The sequence below is a fragment of the Sciurus vulgaris genome (genome assembly GCF_902686455.1).
Source record: "Sciurus vulgaris genome assembly, chromosome: 5".
NCBI lineage: Eukaryota > Metazoa > Chordata > Mammalia > Rodentia > Sciuridae > Sciurus > Sciurus vulgaris.
This window is the reverse complement of record NC_136465.1, coordinates 13670057-13696749: the sequence shown is the minus strand read 5'-3', so window position 1 is coordinate 13696749 and position 26693 is coordinate 13670057. Positions and strand designations below refer to the sequence as shown.

At 43.2% G+C, this 26693-nt stretch overlaps 1 protein-coding gene across 6 annotated transcripts in view; it reads right to left on the bottom strand.

The window, feature by feature from the left end:
* Positions 1 to 23348, bottom strand: part of ENTPD4 (ectonucleoside triphosphate diphosphohydrolase 4) — a 28375-nt gene extending 5027 nt beyond the window's left edge. Inside the window, exons 1-13 of one of the 6 annotated variants that reach the window (XM_079142931.1) lie at positions 23208 to 23337; positions 18534 to 18653; positions 16366 to 16466; positions 14380 to 14577; positions 13336 to 13541; positions 10539 to 10689; positions 9897 to 10000; positions 7800 to 7859; positions 7409 to 7563; positions 5665 to 5831; positions 2901 to 3225; positions 1531 to 1616; positions 585 to 746 (exon numbers count right to left, since the gene is read on the bottom strand). In XM_079142931.1, coding sequence (XP_078999057.1) covers positions 585 to 746; positions 1531 to 1616; positions 2901 to 3225; positions 5665 to 5831; positions 7409 to 7563; positions 7800 to 7859; positions 9897 to 10000; positions 10539 to 10689; positions 13336 to 13541; positions 14380 to 14577; positions 16366 to 16373 — 1622 coding nt within the window. In that variant the 5' untranslated portion in view covers positions 16374 to 16466; positions 18534 to 18653; positions 23208 to 23337. Of the gene's footprint in view, positions 1 to 584; positions 747 to 1530; positions 1617 to 2900; positions 3226 to 5664; positions 5832 to 7408; positions 7564 to 7799; positions 7860 to 9896; positions 10001 to 10538; positions 10690 to 13335; positions 13542 to 14379; positions 14578 to 16365; positions 18485 to 18533; positions 23002 to 23207 lie in introns of those variants that run through there. The other 5 variants (XM_079142935.1, XM_079142932.1, XM_079142933.1 and 2 more) reach the window with 5 other exon arrangements.
* Between the last annotated feature and the right edge of the window lie 3345 nt (positions 23349 to 26693).

Sequence of the window (26693 nt, the reverse complement as noted above, 5' to 3'; positions counted from 1 at the left end):
GTTACTAATGAAAGCACAGTACTTTTATATTCCATTATTGTAACTGATGCCCCAAATACCCTGGATACTCATAATTACACTGAACTGATAAAAAGGACGAGTTCTGCTGCCAGATCTTGATATTTAATTTGTTAATAAAGAACATATACCACTTTATCAAAAATGTGTTTTCTGTAATGGTTTGATAAATGTAATATTGACATAATGGTCTCCTATACAACCCCAGGATTTATACTATACACTAAAAAACAGTATCTGAGAAGGGTTGATTCAGGGTTCATAAAGGTTACTGCATGAAGGTTAAGAACCCCTGACTCAACCCTTCTGTAGAGGTTAGAGGACAGCTGAGGACAATCCAACACAGGGCAGGAGCACAAAGCGCTGTGTTTTGTGGGGTGGGCAGGGTGGGAAGGGAGCAAGGCCTTGTGAGGAGGTGGAGAAGACACAGGGAGGTCACTGACTTCACAGTTCTGCCCCAGGCAGCTCTGACAGCAAGGTACTGACATCCACAAACACAGTTGCCACGGGCACTGAACTGGAGAAAAGCAGCTTTTGTGATCTTCCTTACCAAATGTGCAGCCTACCTCAATGGTAAAAAGCGGGTCCTATAAAGGATGGCCCCCAGGGTCCACTGCACTTCCTTGTCATACACCTGCAAGGCCGTCTTTAGGTTTTTATAGCCAACAGGAAACGAGAAGCCCCCGTGGAACACCTCAAACATCCAGGCTGATTTGAAGCACTGATACCTACAAACACCAGGCACAGGAGTCAGACCCAGACTTGTCAGACTGGGCCCAGCACAGATATGCACAGCCTTCAGCAGGCCAGCCCTCCGATTGGCCTAATCAGCTACATGTTTCAAGCTGATTTACATTGCAATATCAATCATTCACCTGTCAAAACTGATTAGCTTGTGAAGTTTGATTTTGGTATAACTGAATCCACTAACATGACAGATTTTTCCCGATGGGATTCCATTATTTACTGAATAAATATTGAGCAAGTTCTACCTCTTTGAACCTTAGCTTATTTCAAAATGAGAAGGCAGGAAGGTCCTTCTCCACTCTGATATCAGTGGCTTATTTTTTGCAAAGCTCTGTGATAATCAAGTAATAAGATACAGTAGTAAATAAGGAACAATCACTGCATTTAAGTGGCTTGCAATAAAAGAGAAGTTTAAGAAAGCTACAAACCAAAGCAGAATAGGATCCATGCTTTCTAAGGGTCTGATGAGTGTTCTGGAGACTCAGAGAGTACGGGTAGAGTCAGGTGGACAGAGGAAGTGTGGAAAGGACAGCATCAGACCCAACTCTGACAAATTTCAAAATTGAGCCAAAAAAATATACATATATATGTGTATAAATAAATGAGTATCTCTGATATGCCCAGGAACAAATACTTGTCTCACTTGAAAGAGTCAAGGGTAGATCAAAAAGGCATAGTGGTGAAAGAGGATAGGGAGGCGGACTGGGTCAACACTGAACTACTGGTTCTTAAGAGCACCCTGCAGCTTAACTGTCCATTACTTACTTAAGCCGATGGAGGTCAGCATGAGAGGCATAGAGTCCGCGGTCAAAGCGATCCCTCAAGATGGACCACTTGGTTGCACAATAATCCTAAAAGCAATTTCACCCAAAATAAATCAACAGTAAAGCCTTTTAAAAACATTTTAAATTTAAAAACAGTATCAAATTCATCTGTGTAACAAGCAAATCCTTCCAACCAGGAAACATGCATCTGTGCACAGCGAGGGCCAGACAGGCTGCACTCGGGGAGGGCTGGCTCATGAGCAAATGCCACGGTTCTCTATCCTACCACTGCCGAAGGAATCGCTAGAGAACTTTGCCGCCCACAAATGGGCTCCTCAAAACTACCTAGTTCTCCCTCCATGCCTGTTGCAGACAGATGCTTCAGCCTTTCTGCCTATTCACCCACCCGGAATCCCGTGTCTGGGGCAGGCTCGGTGCAAGGTACTGGGGAGATGATGGTGGCCACAAAGACAGAGGGACTTGCTTTTCCTGAAGTTGTCCACAGTGAAATTAGTCGCTCATGTTTACTGAGCAGCGTGTACTGCTTCTGAGTGGAAGACCTGAGCTTTCCACGTGGCTACTCTCCTAGCCTCTATCAACAGCACAAAGAAGCCGAGGCTCAAAGGGATGGATGACAGGCAGCCTGAGGGATGTGCTCAGCCTGGGGCAAGAGGGTCAGGAAGAGGAAATGCCAGGAACCAGGCCCATGAGACGGGGAAGAAACCCCACAACAAAACACAAACACCAGAGAAGGCCATACTCCTAGGTTCAGGGCGAATGGACAGTTGGTTATGCCATCAACTGAGGTGGCACAAATGGGACAGAATGGGGAGAAATGGGTTTGTCTGGAGTTGTGAAATCTAGCAGGCATCAGGGTACAAGTCGGGATTGCAGACTCTTCTTGAGGGGCACCAGAAAACCATCCAAGAACTAGGTCAGTGGGCCATGGGTAGAAGTCTAGGGTCACCAAGGTCCGAGGCGTGTGAAGTGGAAACTTCTGAAAGTGCCTGAGGAGACACTGTCAGGAAGGAAGGGAGAACAAAAGGATAGGAGTGTCCTGGTGGCTAAGGCCTGGGAAGACTGGCAGGACTGTCAGATGTGACAAAGGAGAAAAATAACATAGGACAGTAAACTGGGAATTCCCAATAAGCAGGGCAGTTACTGAAGTGGAGGGTAGAAGTCAGCTTCCAGTGGATTTTCTAAGTCTCCTGTGCCTATTTCCATCCCCCAACCCAAGGGAATAGGATTCCCTACCTGCTGGACTATAACCTCCCACACTCCAGCTTCCCCTCCAAGAGAGAAGGGAGACATGACCTTTCCTGTCCACTCTGGTCTCTCAAAAGCATGCGGGAGCACAGGTTGGCAGGTTACCTTTGCGGCTTTAGTGAATTTAGCAGCATTGTAGTCTCCCCCCATTCGTAACACATCTTCTGTGCAATAGTAGAATTCAGAAAAGCCATAGAATTCACTGTTCTGGAAGTGGATCGGGGGTTGGTAGACCCCATTGAGGGAGGTCTGCGTCTCATTGGTTTTGTTCATGAATGGCTGGAGGATTTCTCGACATAGGTCAAAGTCCCCTGTTCCCCGTAGGTATATCGTCTGCCCATTTTGCTGGATTTCATCTTTAATGTCAAGGGGCAAGCAGGGGTCCAGATATGGAGCATCAGGAGTCAGACCAGTCTGTTTACCCAGAAGCCTATGGTACAAAAAGCAATTCTATCATGAGACCTATACTGTACTGTGTTTCCGAGAAGAGGTTGCAAAGCAGTTTATCCAAACATACTCTGTGGAATGCAGGTCCTGCAGGACTGTGTCTGTGCAAACAACAAAAGGTTCTAGGATAGTTAAGCTAGGAAAACGGGCACCCAACCCCTCCTGGAGACTCAGCACAGTCACATGCAGCAGACACAACTCAGTCCAGGTAAACCACCTGATTACCTGGCACTTTCAATTCCCTGCAACACAGCCTGAAGCTACCGGCCACAGAGTGCTCAGCGAACATGTTGTTCCCTGCCCCTGTTCTTATCAACAGTGCTTTTAACTGTATAAAGATGAGTGAGAGGTGACTGGTCCTGGAAAACCACACTACATGCTTCAGAAAACATGAAAGATATAAGCTCCTAGAAAACTTTTCAAACCCTAGTGGGAATGATAAAAAACAATTAGAAAAAATCAGTAAATTCTAGGATTGCTTCACAAATGTTATTAAGTCTGGGTATTCTTTAAAGAAAGCCAAAATGACACCTCAACGAGGGTGAATTAGAAGAGAGCTTACTTCAGAGCAGAGGATCAGCTGATCACTGCACGAGTGTAAATGAAATGTTTAAAATTTGCATCTGTTTTTATAATAGTCTGTTTCAACTGATTTTTAAAAATTAATCAACTATTGGTCCCAACTGTGGCAGGGAGCAGAGCTGCTGTGTGCCACATCTGTGAGGAGTTCTGGAGGAAAGGTGACCTGTTTATTGAAATACACCAGGCTTGCTACTTCCTGTGAGATTTCTAGAGACCCACACCTTCAAACAACCGAGGTGTAGAAAAAAAATCTCACAAAAATGGAGGCGATGTTGGTGTTGGGCACGATGAACTCATGTGAGCATGAAAGGCATTCAGCTGTTAGGAGTTAAATATTCCAGAATTTAGTATTCACCACTGACAGTCTACTTTCCACTCAACTAACAAGCTGTACATTCATCACAGCAGGTTATTGCACTGATTGCAATCAAAAAAGACTTTGGGGCTGGGGTTATGGCTCAGTGGTGGAGCGGTTGCCTAGCATGTGTAAGGCACTGGGTTCCATTCTCAGTGCCATATAAAATAAATAAATAAAATAAAAGTCCAATGACAACTAAGAAAATATTTTTTAAAAATGACTTTGCCATGTAAATGCTTAATTAAAAAAAATAAAAATTGATTACCACCTGTTACAGTGGCATGGCCCTCAAAGGCTCCTGTGCTGGAGGCCATGCTATTGTAACAGCATTATTCAGTGGAGGGGCCTTTGGGAAGGTGACTGGATCATGAGGGTGCTAACCTCATCAATGTATTTGTCTACTGATGAATTAAGAATTTGATGGCATTACTGGGAGGCAGTTGAAAACGACAGAAGGTAGGACTAACTGGAGTAAGCAGGTCACTGGGAACACGCCCTGCAATGGTATATCCTGTCCCCAGCCCCTTCCTCTTGTTCTCCCTGCTTCCCTGCTGCCAAGGGGTGAGCTCTGCTCTACCACACCCTCCTCATCACAGGATCATGGCAATGGAGACAGCTGACCATGCACAGAAACCTCTGAAAGTATGAGCCCAAATAAATCTTTCTTACTTGAAGTTGTTTTTCTCAGGTATTTTGTCACAGTGACAAAAAGCTGACTACAATACCATCAAAAATAGCAAAGAGTTATGTTTCAAGACTCAATTCTTGACATTCAAAACACTTGTAATTATTATTAAAAGCTTAAGCCTCATGTTACTATTTTAGTTGTCCTACATCTAAACTAAGAAGTGCTGCTGAACTGTCATTAAACAAAAAAATTGTTTTCAACTGGTAATAAAACCAATTAGTAAAAACCAGGGAAATCTTAACCTTTTAAGAAGCTGCTCGATAAATCTGCAAAATTGATTTGAATAAAATTTATAAAATATTTATATTTTAAGAATATTATAAAGATATAAATGCACTGGGTACCAATTAAAAAAAAAACCACTGGACTACCAAAGCCATAATTAACACTATTCAATTAACTCAGAGAGTCAACACAGGACATGGTCTTTATTGCTTTTCCTATTTAAATACTTGAGTTTCTAGCAAATGTGGTACTGTCTAGCTCCAGCTTGATATTTATTAAAGTTCAGACTTCCATATTTATTATGATCAAATTGGTCAGGAAAGTATGCCATTACTTAGCTCTATGAATTAGAAATTTTTCCCTTGAAACTGTTTCATCAAAACAAGCAAAGAAAAACAAGGCACAGTAATCAAGAGAATATCTAATATAATCCCAGCTCGCTGGGAGCTGATAAAAAGCTACCAGGACTGACATACTTTGCTGATGGAACTCTCCCTGCTTGGTCTGGACCTGCTTGGAGGTAAGACCCAGGTGTACAAGTGACTACTGAGTAGTGGGAGGTGCTTTACCTGTTCTTTTGAACTGTGTTGGCAAATATTCTGTCTTCATATCTCTGTCGAGCAGCATTGCCACCAAAACCAAGAAATGTGGCCACATAGACACGATATACATGCTCAGTATGGTGAACGTCACATCCCAAATTAAACTCGGCTAACAAGTTTTTAGCTACTTCCTCCTGCAGACACAGGATAACAAACTTTAGTATTTTAAAGCAATTTTAACTTCTGTTATAAAGAGGGTCTACAAAGAGTCTCAAAAGGACCTAACTGTAGCAAAAATTTCTGCTTCAACATTTCCCAATGATTCTCCTAAGCATCCTTCATAATTCAATATGATGATTCTGACTGAGGAAACTTCAGGTGTTTTGTACACCTGTGGTACTCTTATGCTTTTCTGAAAAAGGAAGTTAGAAATAGAGTTCATACTCTCTGACCTAGTAAATCTATTTATGGAAAAAACCTAAAAACAAAAAGGTCTATAACAGAGATGGTCTTTGCAATTCTATGACAGAAAAAAACTGGATGTCATCTAAATATACAATCTCAAGTGAAGCTCAAGTTAATTATAGCAATCAATAACACAGAGTAACATGCTATGCAGTCCTAAAATAAAAGACACGAAATGGTATAAACGGTAGTGTTGGAGCAACTGTATTTTTTAAAACTATGAATAGGGAAAAAAAAAAAAAAAAAAAAAAAAGAAATTCACCAAAATACTAGTAATGTTTTTTTTAAAAACGATGAGTCCATGAGCAATTTTAAATTTCTAATTTTCACTATTTTCCCCAAACTTCCTTTTTATGTATTTGTTCCTTTATATTGTGGGGACATGATTTTTTAATGGAATGTAATAATTTCTAGAGGCCGTTTGGAATGGGAAGTAGGAAACAAAGACACAAAAGCATTTGTTAAGCACATACTAGGTGCTGGGAGGTGCACTAGACACTTGTATGCATTATCTCATTTGACCCTCATATTAACCTCATCCTACAGGGGTTTTCATTCACATGAAGAGATGAAGAAACTGGCTCAAAGCAGTAGTGTGACTTGCATAAGGTCACGCAACTGGTGAGGAACAGGAAGATGATGCCATGAGGCTCGTCTGCCTGCATGCCCGCCCAACTTCTGGGGGACAGAGCAGGACACCAGGCTTTAGTGCTACTTCACAGCTGGACAGACAGGGTGATAGAGACACGCAGTAATTCAGGAAAATGTGGAAACTGCTCTGGTGTTCACCGTACACAGCCACCCGGCTTCCACTGAGGACCACAGGCCATGACTGAGAACACTCAAGGGGGTGGAGAAAGGACAAGCAAACTCCGAGTTCAGAGATGTGGAGCAGTGGATACCAACCTCGATCCTTTCCAGAAAAGTTCAATGTTGACTGAGCATTAAAAAAAAAAGGATCTTCCCCAATTATAACTTAAAAAGTCAGATGCTACTGTATTAAGTTTTAAATACCTTAAGAAGTGACTGAAGTGAAAACATAAACAAAAAACTCAAGCATGCTAGTAACATATACCAAAGAAAAAGTCTAAGTTCAGAAAACAAACCAGCTGGTCTCAATGCATAAATGCTAGTGGCTGCCTGAGGCCCGCCTCCTTCCTGCAGCCTCCTTCCTCCTGGGATGAGAAGGTGGGCCCACAGCAAGACAGTAAGGATGCGTTCAGACTCAGGAAACAAAACAAAAATGGATGGAGACATGTTAAATGAAAACCAAACCAAACAGAAGGCAATTTGTACAGATAGTAACCTGCTGCGAGGAGGCAAAGCTTACAGTTTCGGGGACTTCGTACGCTATCTGGGTTGACACGCCTCCCATGTCAAGAATGCCTGCTGTTCTTTTCCGGATGATGGCCTTGCTGTTCTCACTACCAGGAATGCTCACTTCCACAAGTGCCTCATCATCTGGAAAGAACAAGAAATGTCCACTGGAGCAGAATGAACTGGGAACACTGGCATCTTGTGGGGCATCACACTGTGTTCTTAAAAGGTTTCAAGCACTCAGGCAAATCCAATGGCAGGCAAGCAGCCTTCTCGCTCTGCAAGGGCGCAAGACTTAGCTCCTCTTAAGCCTCTGGATTACACAGAAAAACCTTAATTTCTAGTTAGACTCATTAGTTGGGGAAAAAGATGACACTTACCTTCTTCAACATGCTCAAATCGTCCAAGGACAAAATTAATGCCGATCCATGCATACACACCTACAGACATTTTATAGAATAAAAACAGGAAAGATTAAGCTTTTAAACTTTGTGTATAAATCTTATCAACACAGTCTGCACAAATATCTCATTTATTTTAATCCCCAACAACTTGTGAAAATATCACCTAACACATTGCTATTGCTTTTATCTTTTCCTAATGCTTTTCCACGGACTCTCAATTTTAATATTTATAATCTTATGTCATTTATATAGGTTGAAAATGGAATTCCTCAGGTCCTAGTTTTCCTTTGAAATCAATGGGTTTTTTCAAAATACTGGAGCTTTCACTTGTTAAAAAATTTTTACTTTTATAGAAGTTCAACCTATCAATTCCAAAGTCTTAAATATTTGAGTTATCTTTCACTTTGTCCTTCACATTCACTCAGTTGCCAAGTCTGATTCTATTTTTGCAACATTTCCTACATTCAATTTTTATCCCTTTTTCATTGTCACCTTGATTTATATCATTACAGAGAGAGGAGGTGACAGTCCATCTACTCAATCTTCCTGCCCCCACCTTCCAGGTGTAATGGTTAATTTGAATTGTAAACTTGATTGGATTAAGAGACTTCTGGGTGTGTTGATGAGGGTATGTCCAGGACTGAATGGCAAGTGGGATCGCCAACTGAAATGGAGACCCTCCCTAAGTGTGGGCAGCACTGTCCAATAGGATGGTGGCTTGGATGGAATACAAGTTGGAAGAACAGGAAGCAGCAGGGCAGATGCAAGCTCAACTCTCCTGAACTGGTTCTTGATTGTTGCTTCCATTGTCTAAGGATATCGAACTCTCACTTCTTCACTCTTCCAAAGTGGACTCTGCTGGTCATTCTCCAGGAAGTTTCCAGAAGCCTTCAGTCTTGGACTAGGGTAGTACTGTTGATTCCTCGTTCTGGGGCTCCCGCCTCTTGGACTGCACAGCTACTGATTCTTCCAGCTCTCCAGCTGCAGACAGCCATTGTGGACTATCCAGCTTCTGGTTATGTAAGCCAATCTAATAAATTCCCTCTTATAATCATACTTCCTGTTGATTCTGTTCCTCTAGAGAACCCTAATACACATGGAAACCCCCTCTATCCTCTGCTGTTGGCCTGATATGTAGAACAAAGTTCAAACTCAAGGGCTGACCATTCAAGACCTGCTCGGCTTTCACCATTCCCACCAGCTTCCCAGAGACCACAGCTCAAACTAAAACACACTTACCTAGCTGTCCAGTGCTGTCCTTTCCAACCAGAATCAACTCAGATCATTTCTTCTGCTTGGAATGTGCTTCCTACCCCTTCTGCAGAGCCCTACCCTTCCCCTGCTCTGGCATGTTCAATTTAGAACTACCCCTTGCAGCACAGTTCAGAGGTCAATTACTCCCTGATGGTCCCAGTTGGAAAAGAAAAATGCCTTTCAACTCATGTGATATTTTTTCTTATCTTCCTTTTGGCACTTAAAATAACCTCCTAGTTCTGTATACCTCACTTGTCTGTACGCGGCTCCCCCAATTCTGAGTTTCTACGGTGCTTTTCACATAGGTAGTACTTGTTGAAATGATGGATGATTCTGAAATAAATACTGACTTTTGGATCTTCATTTCTAGCAAGCTATTTTCCAAATAATATCACTGACTTGTCATTTCATTCTCAAATAGAATAATTTCTTTCAAAACAGAACTAGCATTTTCTCTGTGTATCAAGTCAAGAACTTCCCCTTGCTAGCAAGTGAGAAGATTCTAAAAGCTTGACAATCACCATAATTCAGCCAGTCACATAAGTCAGATAAGAAATAAAAATCTTCCCTATCACAATGAGTTCAAAGTATGTTCCCTAAAAGTGGTGAAGACAAACTGAGTTACTTTTTAATGCCTTAATGCTTGGGTAATAAAGACCAGGCATTTAAGAATCTAATTTAGTCATTTAAGAACATTTCAGGTCAATGATTTCTCAAATTTTAGGATATTGAAAAATTTAATAGTGTATACTTGGGAAAATGGGGAGAACTGAAAGAAAAAAACATCCCAGGTTTTAAGCTAAAGGACAATATACCAACCTTCTTGTTTCCCAGAAATGACTTCAGCATGTGAGTCAGAAAACAGGAAGTCAAAGTGCACCGGGATGTCAGTTAGGAGGTCCTCCAGAATGGCTTTCTGCTGGCTGTAAGGCAAGCCTCAAATTTACACATCAAAACAGTACATCCTCAGTTTTTCTATTTTGGAAAAAACAAACCAAAAAAAAAAAAAAAAAAAGTCCCATGGCTTTGATATAGCCTATACAACATTTAATTTGAAAACCAAAGCAATTCATTGAAAATATTATTTATTGTAGGAACAATTTTTCAAAATGAGCAAGTTGTATGGATTATGTGATTCCTACATTGAAAAACAACTGCAACCATTCCTTAAATCATAAAGTAGATAAATTTTAAAATGATAACTATATAATTTATTGTCACGAATAAGTAAATTAAAATCTATTTGGTGAGTTCTGGGACTAGTCTGGATTTGAAGAAAGAATTCTGAATGTCTTGCCTTTTTTTTTTTTTTCTTCTTCAGTACTGGGGATTGAACCATGGTCTTGTCCAACCGAGCTATCTCCCCAGCCCTGAATGTCTTGCTTTTGATGGTGATGGAGAGGAGGGGAGGAGGAGGAAGGGGAGGATTGTGGGCTGCCTGGTCCTTATGTGCAGGCTCACCTTTCAGGAAGGACTCTCATCCCAGCAGTGCAGAGAATGTAGAGCGGTGTCTCTTTGTGTTTTGCCCGCGGCACATGCTCTGCAGCAAACTTCAGAAGTGGTGAAATGTAATCACTGACTTTCTCTGGAGAGGTAGCAAATTCTGAGATGCCTAGGGAAACAGGACACTCCAGTTAGCAGGTGAGCATCTTAGCTAAAACGAGCTTCAGCGTGCAAACATGGAGAACATCAAGCTACACTACATTCTCCTAGGTCCCTACCCTCTCTTCCTGACTGCTGTGGCAATTTCCATTCAGTCCTGTGCCCCTTCTCCAATGTCAGAGAGCACAGACCTGCCTGAGCATCTACTATGGTGTCCATATAAGAGCTCACCCCGTCCTCAGGCAGGCCTGCACACTCCCACGGCTACTAGCACCTTCAACATGCCACCGGTCTCCAAATCTTGTCCCCAGTGCTGAGAGCTCTTTCCCATCCTCTGATCAGCACGAGCTAACTGCACTGCCCATCACCACTGCTCGCCTCTTAGCCGCCTGAACACAACACATCCACTCCAAACTCAAATTCCACTGCGGACATGCCTGGGCCGCCTGTGTCCTGGCCTCGGGGCTCCAGCCAGGATCCTGGAGAAAATCCTTCTCCAATCCCCCAACCGGCGCTCTGGTTTTCGCAGATAACCTCCCCATGATTCCTCTCACTTTACTTGGCTTCTCCTGGTCTCTTGACATTACCACCTGATGCTGGTCTGGTGCCACACACCCACCGCCCCCACCGTTCCCTGCTTAAGGGATGCTTCCTCCCGGTTTCAAAGCCTTTTGTGGTCCCTCCATTTCCTCCACACGAAGCTCAACTCTAGAGCAACACACCGCCCTTGAATACTCACCTTCCTCGCCTCTGCCCAGGTTCCTTCCCTTTGCCCTCCGCTACACCGAACTAAGAGTTCTGTAACATGCCACACTCTGGCCTTAGGTCTCCGCGTTTCCGCCAGAAGAGCTGCCTTCTCCCTCCGTACCCCTCTCACCTGGCTAACTCCTGCATGTCATTCAGCTCCTTTCTCCTCAGAAGTCTTGCCCACAGAACCCAGGAGAGGCAAGCACTCATTACATCTCAGATCCACCAGCTCATTACACCATATAGAAATTGCCTATTTACTGCCCTGTCCCATTACAACTGCAAGTTTCTCAAAGGCACACGCTGTACCTTGTTCAAATTCATATTCCCAGCACCTAAGGCAGAGCCTTGCACTATTCAAAATGAGGGGACTTTAGAAGTCCAAAGATGGCTTATTTCACAGACTAGGAAATTGTGGAGTGAGAAAGATGAAGTGACTTATCAAAGGAATCAGGAGAAAATGGACTAACGAACAAGTCTTTTGACTGCACATAGAATGCTGTTTCAATGGACACCAAGCCCCACGCGAGCTAGACTCTGCTAAGACAATTTCTGAAGTCTTGCTGTATACCTGCTGTACCTGGGAGTTCACGCTTCAAGACAAGAGGAGCGCTTGGAAAGGCACTCTGATTCACATCTGCTGGTCTGCCAGGGTGAGAGGGACCACAGTAAGCTTGACGTAAGTAAGCTTTTGTTGTATACCTTGGGATGATGTAGTCATCCCTTTGTTTCAAAGAGACAACACCAAGTCATGAAAGTTTTCATCTTATTCCACGAGAAGTACTGAATCACTAGTGGGAAAGCTACTGAAGGGAAAACGTCAGTGCTTTATCTAGTTTTATATGTTATTCTTCTGCTGAATTTTTTATTTGATCAATATTACTTCAGCCCTGAAAATATTTCTAGATTAGAGATAGATAAAAATTTAAGGGGCAGAATAACAGAGAACTAAAAACGGATCATTCACTAAGTTATAAGGAAAAATTAATCTTTGTTCATGGAAATACAATGATATTACTTATATTTCTGGAATAGGGTATAAGAAGCTATGATTATTATTTAATCAATGTTCTTAAAATTTTTTTACTTGATAGGTAATAAATATCCATTTTATGGGATATGGTGGGGCCATTGATACATGTATACATGTGTAATGACCAAATCAGAGTAATTAGTATTTATATTTTAAACATTTACCATTTCTTTGTGTTTCCCTAGTATTTGAAAGATAAGTCCCCAGGATAGTTTGGATTTGATATTTTGCCATTTAATACATTGGTAAGATGAAATAAAAACCAATCTACAGTCCACTGCTTAAACTCCACATTATCAAGCAGCAAGACACAACGTCCACCTGCAGGCACTCTGCTTCTTTCATGCGGAGTGCTCCTGACAGAAGGCCGCTGCCCACGGAAACCGTGCCGATGCAGAAACGAGTGAGAACCACTGGTTTAAATTACCTGATGGGAAGCCAGGCCTCAAGTTTTACAAACTGCTTAGAAATACAAGTATCTTTAAAAACTGGCCATAATTATGTTAGCTCTTTTATGTTCTAGTCATTAGAAATGTTTGGAGAGCGATTTTTTAAATCACAGTACACACAGTCTATTGTTTCATGAGTTATCTGAAATGGCCTTGTCACTGAGATGGAGCACAACGGCTACCAAACAAGAAAAACCACCCTGTAGTGAGGCCAGCCAGCAAGCATGTGGGTGGCCATGGCAGTGAGGCACTGTGGCCATGGCTGCAGGGCGCAGAGGACATGGTTTGGGGAGTTTCATCGAGGTGTTCGTTACTATGTACAAACCAGAAAGGAAGGAAAAGGAGAGTGAAACCAGGAGAGCAGGCTGAGGGGGAGGGGACGGGAGGCACCAGGAGTGGAGTCAAACCACAGTGCTCAGTCACATACCTGGTTTAATTTTCATCACCACCGGCTTCCGGTTTTTATCCCTCATTTGTCTGATATCCAGCAGATCCCGAGGATTGCCATTATGCCGGGGCCAGCAATACACAAAGATCCGAGATCCACTGCTACCACAGTCCACCACGATTCCGTAGTTCACATTGGGATTACTGGTGTCGGTAGCTTCGATGTCTGTGACTCGCGCCAAGTACCTTAAGAGGAAGGTGCACACACTCTTATTCAGACAGAATATCACACATGCTCTTATTTAGACAGAATATCATCCTGCGCCTAACTGACAGAGACAGTGTAGTACATGAACACCACCTGATTAAGGAGCTGTGCAGTTACACCTGGCATTCTTAGCACAGTCAGATGATGAGTCAAAAGAAGACAAAAGAGGAGGGGCTGACAAATATCTAAACAGGGGCATGCTCTTTACCCTCTACAGAAGCTCCCAGGTTCAAAAAAGCAAATCATTCCCAGCCTAGAAATCCTAACTCAGAAACTGGCTTAAGACATCATACAGGAGCTGCTTGTATGTAAGTAACTATTTCTCTTATGATATGGGGTGGGTGGTCAGTGGCTAGCACTCTCAAACAGTTCAATTTTTCACGCCATGTGACAATACAGAATTCAGGGCCTATAGTCATATGTCCCTTACATTCCAACCTAACTTCAAAAGCCTTGAAGCATGGAATGGCAGCATTGTGATCCGACTGCTTGTGTCTCCTCCAAATTCATTTGTTGAAAACTAATCACCAATGTGATACTACCCTCTAGGGGGTGATCAGATCATGAAAGCAGAGACCCCAGAGAATGCTCCCCTACTTTCCATATAGGGACAGAGCAAGAAGGTGCCATCTATTAACTGGGAAACAGGCCCTCAACATTAAGAATGCTGGCATCTTATCTTGTACTTCCTATCCTCTAGAACTATAAGAAATAAATTTCTGTTGTTTATGAGGTCTATAGTATTCTGTTGTAGCCTGAACGAGGTCAGCCAGAAGGCATGGAATCCCTTCTGGAAAAAAGATGGTTTCATCTTACCTTTGAAGTTTCTTGTCTCTGGATAGCCGCCCATACTTATTTCGGATTATGATGACAGAAAAGTATAAAAGTGAGACAGAAGCAGCCAGGATGCTAAGGACAATAATTTGACGTAAATTGGTATTCAGAATTCGAGGACAACCTACTGGAGAGATGCTAAAATGCCAAGAAGCAGGAAAAAGGCAGGAGATGCCGATCCTGAAATTCCAAAAAACAGATTTTAAAGTAACATGCTTCAAAGAGGTCTCCCCGCCCGAAACTGATCCTATGGTTACACGTCCAGCTTGAGCTCCTCCTATTGGCCTGCCTGCTGGTGGCCAATAGGTACACCAGCAGGTTCCATGTTGCTATCTTGCTTCAGAACACATTAGAAAATGTTCTGAATGAGATTATTAATGACACCTGGGTATTTCCTCTTTTGAGAGTATTTTGTATATTTTAATTCTACCCTACACTGTTCCAAAAAAAAAAAAAAAAAAACAAGCACACAAAACAAAAACAAAACAAAACAAAAAAAACCTTAAGCGTTCAATCAGATAAATAAAGAAGGTGATAATGAAATCAGTTTAAGGATGATGAAACCAAAGCAAAATGAGGGAACACAAATGCCTGTTGTGAGCATGCTGTATGCCTCATATGCAAATATAAGAACCCAGCCCAAAACATCATCCATGACGTGTTAACAGCTGAGGGAAGTAAGATTCCCGCAGAGTGAATTCCAAGGCAAATTTCCCCCAGATGACTAACGGGACAAACAACAAACAGCAGGACAAACAGTATCTTTAATAGCTCTCTGAAACAAAGTCAATAAAGGAGTGTTTTTTATGATCTGTGTTTTTAGAAAGATTTCTTTGGAACTTTTTTTTTTATTGTTTGTTCTATTTAATTATACATGACAGCAGAAAAATGCATTTTGATTCACTGTACACAAATGGAGTACAACTTTTCATTTCTCGGGTTGTATATGATATAGAGTCACACCATTCGTGTAATCATACATGTACATGGGCTAATGATGTCTGTCTCATTCCACCATCTTTCCTTCGCCCTGCCCCCTTGCCTCATTTCCCTCTACACAATCCAAAGTCCCTCCATTCTTCCCTTACCACCCTCCCACCCCCCGTTATGAATCAGCATCTGCTATTAAGAGAAAACATTTGACCTTTGCTTTTTTAGGACTGGCTTACCTCACTTAGTATGATATTCTCCAACTTCACCCATTTACCTGCAAATGCCATAATTTTATTCTTCTTTATAGCTCAGTAATATTCCATTGTGTATATATCCCACAGTTTCTTTATCGACTCATCTACTGAAGGGCATCTAGGTTGGTTCTGCAATCTAGCTATTGTGAATTGAGCAGCTATGAACATTGATGTGGCTGTATCACTGTAGTATGCTGATTTTAAGTCCTTTGGGTATAGGCCAAGGAGTGGGATAGCTGGGTCAAATGGTGGTTCCATTTCAAGTTTTCTCAGGAATCTGAGAACATTTTTATTAATAGGAAATGTCTTAGTTTATATGAGGAAAGAGAGGCTCTTCTATAGGAACTATTAGTCTTCAAAAAAAATCTCACTACCTTTAGGATGAGTTTTATTATATTTAATTTCTACACTGTTCACTTTGAAGAGTGCTTATGGACCCATCTTCCTCACTGAAGCAGGAGGTGGCATGCTAAGGCAATGTCATTTCCACTTGTAGTTTCTTGTCTCCACGAGGATGTGGGCCACTCTGTGGCATCTACTTCCTCCTCTGCACTTCAGAGGCTAATGCTGAGCTTAACATAACAGCATGTAGGCCCTGGCTGCAGTCTAAGCTAACTCCACAGAACCCACCAGGCACTACCACTTTACTTTGCCCACTGGGCCCTAGAAGAATACAGGTGTCAAACTCTGAACATGCTTCTCTCGGGTAGACTTTTTCTCCTTGGTTCTCTAGCACCCAAATCTCGGTTTCATGGCAGGCGGCAACTAGCCCATCACTCACCTCCCCATGCCGAAAGGCCAGCAAGGAGGCAACGCTGTGGGAGTCGGCACTGCTCACACACACACAGACAGTGCTGGGGTCCTCGCGGAGTTAGCGCCCTTCTGTTCCAGAAATGAGAAAAAGGCGGTGCCATCAAAGGAAGTGTCTATGCTCTCCATCAAGTGCACACTTCAATCCACCCAACAGAATCTGATCCGTGACCCTGATGCAGAGTGGTTGGAAGTGTTTATTTTGAGCAACACACTTCTAATTTCATGCTGTTGGGGATGGAGGACTAAATCAAGAGGCAATAACAGTCTTGGCACTAGGGAGTCCTAAGGATCTCTGGGACCACAAAATATTGGGTTATCAAATAGGTCTTAAAGCCTTGTTGTAGAGAATGTTAGGGGGAATTTGGGGAGGTAGGCAGAATGATAAGTGAATGGGACTGGAAATAACCATTCATTTTCCAGACACCTACTGCACTTCCCCTTCATTACAAAGTGCCGCACAGCTGCTCTTCCGCACTTAGTTCTCAAACCCTTTCACGCTCTCGCTCCTCCTCCAGCCCCCACACTACACAAAGAAGCCAGCAGCTTCCAGCCAGGTCCTCCTACCAGGCTGCTGAAGCCAGCGGGTATTTCCAAGTCTTTCTTTTCTTGATCTGGGGCACTGGTTTACCCCTTCCGGTCTCCCAAGACTTCGATCTTCTCTATCTGCTTTGAAGCTCTTGAATCCTGCTCCGGACCCTCCTGAATCTCCTGGTGCTCTGCCACTCCTGTCTGCTTGGGCCCTCCCCAGGTTCTGTCCGTTCCCTTCTAACTTAATCACGGTTTCCGATCAGCCTCAATACGCGGCACTTATCTGATAACACAAAGCTTTCTCCACCAGCTCTCCTGAGCTACAACATACACCCGCAACACCGAGACGCCACCACTGAATGCTGCACAGACCCTGAAGCTCTTCTGTAACTGAACTTCTAAACTGCCATCCCCACCCTGTCCTCCCCTGCAGAGCTCATCTCAACTCCCCCAACCTCCCCAAATCAAGAAAAGAGAGTGGTGCCTGACCTGGCCTCCACTTCAACTTCAGATCCAATTTCTTGTGGATTCCTTCCACTTTTCTAAAACCTCTTCCTTTTCTTGGTCACTTCCCCAAGGCGAGGTTCTGGTTTCAAGTGCTCTCTCCTCTCCCTCTGCCTCCCTGGGAGACTTGCCATGTCTCCCCCACGCCCTCAGGCACAGGTTCTTCCTCTGCGGTGCTCACCCACTCACTCCTCCACTCGGAGCCCGATCTCATTACACCTGTACTCAAAATCCTCCTGTGGCCCCGTGAAAGTCAAAGGCCTTCTTCTGACCTCCGGAGTCCTCTGCAGGCTCTGGCCCCCTGCTCTGCTCTCCCCTTTCCACTGCCTTCCAGCCACATTGTGTCCCTGAGGGGTTTCCAAATGCTAGGCACTCTCTGGCCTCTGACCTGGCTGCTCCCTCTGCTGGGCTCACTTTCCAACCCCTTCAGGTCCTACTCCAGTGCTGTCTTCTCAGGAAGCAGGGATGGCGCCCACCCAGTTCCCACCCAGCTCCTTTCCAGTTTGTCTCCTTAGCATTTACTTCATTAAAGTGCCTACCCAGCTGCTTATTATGTGCCAGCCCCTGCTCCAAATGCTTTGCAAATACTGAGTCCTCCTAATAGCACAGTAGGCAGCTTAATGGTGACATTTTAAAGGCAAGGAAGAAAGGCTCAGCATCTTGCCTACGGTGAGTAAAACGTGGAGCTGGGATTCCAGTGTGGGGCCCACTGTTATCCTGTCCTCTGTGTGTGTGTGCATTTCTCTTGTTCATGTGTCTTCCCCTCCAGAATGAGTGCTCTCTGGCTCAGGGGTGGCACAGATTTAGGTCGGCTTGGTTGCTGAGTTGCTACCATCACAGACCCTAGGAAAGGGCTGGTAAGATGTCAAGTTTCAGGGTTCTGGGACCCAACAAGGCCCAACACTTCTACACGAGCATGATCTTTCCAAACACAGAGGAACTCCCCATCCCAATTCTTCTCTTTCACTGGGGAAAAAAGTCCTAACTCCTTAGGATTTAAAAAAGGCTCCTCGAGACCTAGTCCTGAGAGGCTCAATATGGTAGCCACCTGCCATTTGTGACTATTTATAGTAACTAAACTAAAATAAAAATTAAGTTCCTCACCAGGCCTGGTGGCACATGCCTGTAATCCCAATAGCTCAGGAGGCTGAGGCAGGAGGATCACGAGTTCAAAGCCAGCATCAGCAAAAGTGAGGTGCTAAGCAGCTCAGTGAGACCCTGTCTCTAAATAAAATACAAAATAGGGCTGGGGATGTGGCTCAGTGGTTGAGTGCTCCTGAGTTCAATCCCTGGCATCCCCACCACCAAAAAAATTAAGTTCCTTACTTGCAATATCCTCAGTTCAAGAACTCAACTGTCACATGCAACGTCCACATTAGCCAATGCAGATGTCAAACTCTGACACCATCACAGAAAGTTCTCTGCACAGTACCGAGCAAATCCCAGTCTGTCCTAGTCACAATGTCCCAAACCATCAATGAAAAAGAAAGTCCGCAAGATGATTTTCAGACTTCTGTATGCTTTAAGAAAAATCCCTTCCCAAATACACATGGCTTGGGAAAAGTACTATAACACTCCTAACAAAAGTAAAATATCCTTTACTTAGAAAACATTCTAATAAAGTAATAAGAGAAACAATGGAACAGAAAAATGGGTAATTGGATATTAACAAGATAGGAAATACAAATTGCTAAGAAATCTAACTTCATCAGCATTTAGGAAACAGGACAAAAATGACTTGGCAGCTATTAGATTGGCAGAGATTTAAGCCTGATCAGACTTTGGTAAGGGGGCGCGGCAGGCTTCAAGTACTGCTGATGAGACTCTAAATAGGTACTAACCTTCTGGGGGCATTTCAATAACATACCTGAACATTTTAAAAGTGCTCACCCTCAGGCTGGGGTTGTGGCTCAGGGGTACAGCACTTGCCTAGCACATGTGAGGCCGTGGGTTCAATCCTCAGCACCACATAAAGATAAGTAAATTAGGGTATCGAGCTCATCTACAACTACAAAAAAATTTTTTTTTTTAAAGTGCTCACCCTCTATTCTACCTCTAACACTTCCAGAAATTCACCTCTAGGAAATTATAGGAATAATTAATTAAAATATGTACAGGATGTTCACAGCATTATGTATAAGAGCAAATTACTATTACCAATGTCCATTACCGAGGAGGGTAAAATTAAACACTGCAACTTATTATGCAACTGAACAAAATGTGACTATTACAGGTGATGATCCAGCTCTCTATGTATTGACACAGGATGATGCCACCATACATTAAATGAAAACGTTGTATCATGCATAGAGGGAAAACAGAATGAAAGATACCAAAATTTTAAGTGTTTGCTTATTTCTGAGTAGTGAGATCATGTATTGTCATTATTTTCTATTATTTGTCTATATTTTTCAAAGTGCATATATTAATTCATCATCAGAACAAATAACTGTTTTCAACCAGCTACCTTTGACTGATGATATTGTCTGTTTCCAGCATCAAATCCTCTTTTGGCTACATGGAGAAAGCCTATCTTAAAAACTCGAGACATAGTAATTCCAATCTGATCATTTTAAAGAATCAATGAGAGTATGTGACAGCTGAACTAAGAACCAAAGAAAAGAAAATTTTAGTAACACACTGTTAAAGGCAAACTGGTCCTAGGGGAAGAAAGGTCTTTAGTGATTCAATGGACAGTACTAGAAAGGTGAGAGGAGAACAATGAACCCAACTCCAAGTTTCAAGAAGTTTGCAGATTGGTATAAAGAAAATACTAATACTCGGGAAATTATCAAGAGAACTTGCTATTGGAGCTCAGAGAAGAGCAAAGCAAGGCTACTGCCAACAGAAAGAAGTCCTGGAGATAGGAGACAGCCTTTGAATGGGGTGAGAATGGAGAATAATTTTCAAAGATGCACCCTAAAAAGGATGAAAGTTATCTGGCACTGCCTTAGAACTTTTTTTTTTTTTTTTTTTTTTTTTTTTTTTTTTTTAAGATATGTGAGGGTTTTGACAAGAACAAATGATATTATTTTAAGTTTAGAAATGTGTGTTTAAATACAGAGGGAAAGGGCAGTGCATAAATTGCTGAAGCAATTACTTTTATTCAGGAGAAAACTATGGCCAATTATTGGCTAGCAGTCAACAATGTTGATATTAAAATGTAAACTCCAGTAATCCTTTAAGAATCTAGGCACCAGAGCTTAAGGAAGCAAACTCTTAGCATCACTGCAATGTTTTTAAAAGGCCTAACATGCATCAGATCCCTCACCAGAGAGATACCCAAAGCCTGGTGAGTCCAGTTGGTGGGGTCCTCCTTAGCTCATCATCCCTTAGCAGAGTAAAGCCCATTTGGTCCTGGGTCACAGTCTCTGTCAGTCTCTTCGTGACAGTCAAGAACAACAATATAAATCAACTGCAAAGGGAAAGGCTCCTCTGGTGATAGATGCAGGATACAGTCAAACAGGCACTATGGAACTCCTGAATCCAATGCAAACAAAGTAACAAACAGGTCTGACCTGGGAGAGGCAGGCCTACCTGAGCTAGAAAAGGCAGGATGACATGTTTCAAAAAAAGATCATTTGAATACCAAAGGACTGCAGGAGGACCTTGAACAATTGCAAATTCTTGGACAGAGTTTCTAAGAAACAACTCTTTTCTTTTTAAGCTGCAAAAAAGTGAAGGTGCCAGTTGGCACTGTGACTCCACTAGGGTAAAATATACACCCAAACAACTTGGATTACTCAGTTTCAAGAAAGCATGGTGGTGCACTTATGATCTATATTTTCTTCAATATTTATATAAATAGTTTACTTTCATCTTTCAAAACCAAGTTCTCATAGCCTCTTATCTCTCACTGTTCACATATTAAGATTCTGGTCCCCATTTTAAATGCTTTTTTTCTGGTCACACTTTTCATGCATCAGCTCTGCAGTCTCTCAAATATGACTTTTCCTCAACATCCATGTTCCAAACTTACTGAAGCCCTGTCACTGCAAACTCCGTCAGTCCAGGCCTGGGGTTATAATCTTTTGATGCAAACAATACCACCTTCTGAATTCTCCAGGTGTAAGGGAGATATCACCACTGCCAGGGTCACCTGGTTCAGCTTCGATTCCTTCTCTTGTGCCAAAATTCTATTCAAGACCTGTCAGTTCTTCCTCAGACATTCCATATATTAGGGATGACCAGAACAGACATGGCTACCTCAAGACTATCTTGGAGGGTCACTTATGCCTTCACCATGAACATCACTCTGTGATGTTTTATAAAACACTGCCTTCAAAATATGGCACTTCAAGAACTTCCTGGAAACCTGTGGATCAACATTAACTTCTCTCTGTGGTACCCAAATTCCTCCATCCATCAACTGTTCCCACCTTATCTCACCAACCTGTTCTCTCCTCAGTCCAGATAACATCTCTGCTCTAATGAAATGGTCTCTCCCACACAAGCTGTTCTGTGCCACCTCTGGCCTTTAATAATATCGCTTCCTCGAACAGTCTGCTCTCAATATTACACTCTCTCAAGGCCCATTGGGCAGTATTTTTCTTTGTCAAGATTTGTTTTACTTCCTAATGTTTTCCCAATTCTGAGTCTTCTCTTTCTTTAGTCTATAGTCTATGTTAAATAAACAGGCTCAATAAATATGTACAGAATATAAATTCTTAGGTCAACTCTCATTTTTCTCTCTTCTTCCTAGACTCTCAAGAGTCTATTCTCAAGAGTAGACATCATACATTTCCTGTTAGGGTCAGAAAAATTTAAGTTATTGATTCAATATGTAACAAATACAAGTGACAAACACTAATGTAGAGATATAAACTACTTATACAAATTGATGCTCCCCTTTATAATTCTGTGAGAGTGTCAAACAGAATTAAACCGGATACAAACAGGTAACATCAAATGTCAGATAACATAAAGAAGATAAAATTCTTTTAGGCTTTCTCCAAGGTTAGACAATTAGGTATTTTCATCTTCAAAGCAGAACACAAGACTGCGATGTAAAATTAAGATGGAATTTGAGTCTCTAATCTAGGGTTTTTTAGTAACCTCTAGTTTACCTTCTAGCATGCAAAATTCCTGAATTGATAATCCGCCTCTTTTGCTGCCTAGTGATAAACGTTCTCTGAACATGCTCTGCTGCCCCTGTGGTTCATCTCACTGGGATCTGAGGACCCCTGCATGTTCTGGGGCACATTCTAGAGGACGTGAGAACTGTCCCTTTAGAGGGTGTCCACGCAGTACTTAAGTGGAGAAACACTGTTGTGCATCATCACTTTATCACTCAACTAGCTCCATTATTCCAAGCAGAAATCTAACGTGAAACTTACTCCAAGTAGAGACAGGCAAAACTGAGGGTGTACACGTAAATGTCATGATTTCGAGCCTTCTGCCTGGCAGGCTCCGCTCACACTACGCGCAAGGGAGAGAAGACCCTGCGCGATCCCGGCACGACTGCGGGTTCGTGCCGCCGGGCAGGGAGCGCGCACCCGCCATCTGGGGTCGCAGGGCTCCCGGGGCGGGGGTCGAGCACCTGCCACCCGGGGTCGCAGGGCCGCCGGGCGCACCCGGAGTGGCCGCGCGCCCCGGGCAGGGACGGGCAGCGGCAGAGGGCCGCACGCGGGGAGGGCTCCGCGGAGCGTCCTCCGGAGTCCCGGGCTCCTCTGGGCCCGCTCGCCGCCCCGCCGGCCCCCGCGCTCCAACCGTCCTCGCCGACACCCGTGGCTTCGGCCGATCGCCCTCCCCTCGTCCGCGCCGGGAAGGCGGCCTCACCTGCTCGGCAGGCTGGGGCTCCCGGGAACGGGGGGCCGCGAGCGAGCAGCATCACGGCCGGCGGGCGAGGCGGCAGCACAGGTCCGCTTCCTGGAGGCTCCGCTCCTTTCCCGGAGCCTCGCCGCGCGCGGCCCCGCCCCCACCCACGTCGGCGTCGCGTCCCGGCGCGTATCCGGGGCACGCACGCCGGCGGCTGGAGCGCGAGCGCGGGCGCGGGGCGGAGCCAGTGATGGGCACCGAGCGCTGCGCTGTCTTGCGCGTGCTCGCCGCGCTGCTCCGAGAAGTGGAGGCTCAAGCCCCGCGCCGAGGTTTCCGCGGCGCTGGCCTGTGTGGTTGTCAGCGAGCCGCGCGGTGCTGGTGAGACCGCGGTTTCTCGCTCCTTAGGGTTCCCAGGGCTTGTGGAAAATGACACTTGGAAACCTCGGAGCTGGGCTTCGGTTGCGGCTGTAGCTCAGTGCTTGCCCAGCACGTGGGAGGCCTGGGCTCAGTCCACCGCACCAGCACCGCACCGAAAGAAGGAACCAAGCGTTGCTGCTCACCTCTGTGCAGTCTTTCAAGTTTGCAAGTAACTGTCGCTGTTTCCCAGATGGGAAAATAAAGGCCCACACTCGTGTAATTCTCTTTGAGGACGCCAATATTGCATTTACGAGAACCTATTCTAAGGGACACAAGCTACCCCATTCCCAGTCCCGCACCCCAACATACGCAGTCGTTATAAGAAGAAATAATAGGATGAAGAGCACAAGTTAGTTCAAGGTCCCTAAGTAGCTCAGCAATAAACTGCCTTGAAGTCCCAGAGCTTTGTTCTTGGCAGTTGGAAGAGACCTTGAAAGTCAAAGGTAAGACCAGAGGTAAGAAGTAACCTACCAGCCCAGACCCTTGAAAATGTGTTTGAAAGGTAAAGCTCAAGGAACCTTTGTGTTATGGTTTAGATATGAGGTGCCCCCCCCCCCAGAGCTCATATGTGAGACAATACAAGAAAGTTTGGAGGTGAAATTATTGCATTATGAGAGTTTTAACCAGGTCAGTGTATTAATCGCTGATGGGGATTAACTGGGTGGTAACTAGTCAGGTAAGGTACGACTGGAGAAGGAGGGTCGTTGGGGCATCCCTTTGGGGTACGTGTTTTGTCCCTCCCTGGTGAGTCAGATCATTCTTCTGCTTCTTTGTAGCCCTGTCCTGAGCTGCTTTACTTTTCTCCTTTCCGCCTTGATGTTCTGCCACACCTTGGGCCCAGAGCAATGGAATTGGCTGAACTGAGAGCACTGAAACTGTGAGCCCCAAGTAAACTTTTCTTCTGCTAATTGTTCTTACCGTAGGTCTTTGGGTCACAGCAGCAAAAAAGTTGACAAAAACATTCTACTGCATTCCATTTATCAAGTAAAACATGCTTGGACAGGACTGGTAGTTCTGCACATTTAGGTGGAATCCTTGGTCAGGCGCCAACCAATGTCACCTCCTCCTGGTAATATTGTACCTCTGTCCATGCAGGTAGGCTAGCAGTGACCCAGGAGCCTTGTGTTTTAGAATTAAATAACAGTTGTCCCTGGGTATCAGTGAGGGATCAGTTCCAAGACTACCTCAGTTTATCAAAATTCATGAGATGCTCAACTCCTTACTTAAAATGGTATACTATTTATTTGCATATAACCTACACATATCTTCCCTCTGGAATACCTCAGATCATCTCTTGATTACTTATAAAACCTATTAGAATGTAAGTGCTATGTAAGTAGTTGTTATATTTTATAATTTAGGGAATAATGACAAGAAGACAATCTGTTCACGTTCGGTACAGATACCATTTTTTAAATGTATTTTCATTCTGAGGTTGGTTGAAACCACAGGTGTTAAACTCAGGGATATGGAGGTCCAACTGTATGACTTTCAAATATTGATCCACATTAGAATCTTGAAGCCCCAGAAGGTTAGAACCAAAGGGAAACTATTTAGTCTCAGCCTTTCCTTTTACAATAAAGGAACCTAGAACTCAGAGAATTTGGGTGACAATACAAGGTCTCTGGGAGGCAGAGGGAGTAAACAGGCTCTGTTTCTGACTCCTACTTCAGTGCTTTTCTTTTTCCCCTCCCCCCTCCCTCCTTCCTTCCTTCTTTCCTTCCTTCCTTCATTTCTTTTCTTTCTCTCCTCTGTTGCTATAAAAAAAAAAAAATCAGTCACAATAGAAAACACTATGACATACCCAAGGCCAGGACTGAGAAGCTGGAGTCGTTGACCACTGATGTTTACTATTGCACCATGTGTTTTCTGGTAATCCGTACGTAATAATTCTCTGGTAAGAGCTAAGAAAGAAAAAAAATAAGAAAAGGTGAAAACATTTAACATGGTGTATTAGTTTCCTAGAGCTGCCATAACTAATTCCCCTTAAAGCAACAGGAGTGTATTGTCTTCAGTTCTGGTAACTGGGAGTTTAAATCCAAGGTATCAGCCGGGCTGTGCTCTCTTTAAAGAGTCTGGGAGAGAATCCTTTCCCTCTTTGGGGAAAGCTTCTGGGGTTGCCATCTCTGGATTGTAGATATGTCACTTCAATTTCAACTTCTCTTGTCACATGTTGTTATCTCTGTGTGTCCATGTCCAAATTGCCCTCTTCCTATAAAAATACAAATCAGGGACTAGACCTCACTCTAATCCAGTACAACCGCATCATGCCTTGAGTACATCTGCAGAGACCCTGTTTTCAAGTCAGTTCCACTCACAGCTTCTGGATGGACATGACCTTTGAGGGAACACTATTTAGTCCAGTACCTAAGAAGACCATTCTGGTCTGGGTTGTCAGTGAAGGGTTCTTTGAGAAAGTGATCTTTGAGGTCACACCCACAGGATGGAGGGGGATTTACTATAAAAAGGATGAAGTCTGGCTATAAAAAGGAGTGGCATTGTAAGCAATGGAAATAGCAAAGACTCTCAAGAGGCTTATTCTCACTCCTTAACTAGAGAAATGACCCAAGGTAGCAAGAAATAACACAGTACTTTCTGTTGACCAGCCACAGTACTAAGAGTATTAAAAATCATTTTAAACAGAATGATAATGAAAATAAAGTGCATCACAACTTTGTGTAATTGAACAAAAGTAAGCGTATTTCAGTAAAGAAAAAAAATGTTTGAAATCAATTACTTAAGTTTACACTTTAAGAAGTTATAGTAAGAAAAGCAAGAAGATGAAACTGAATAGAAAGAAGAAAACAAAAAATGTTAGATGACAATAACAAAATCACAAGTGGTTTCTTTGAAAATATTAAATTAATTAACTCCTGGTAAGATTGATCAAGAAAAAAGAAAGAAAACAGCTAATATCAAGCACCAAAGAGGAACATCTCCACACAGCTATAGAAATTGAAATAATAATAAGAAAACATGAAAAATTTATTCTAATCTCAATAATTTAGAAGAAATGGGAAAAAAATCCTTGATATATACAACTTTCCAAAACTGGCACAAGAAAAAATAGAATATCTAATTAGCCCTATA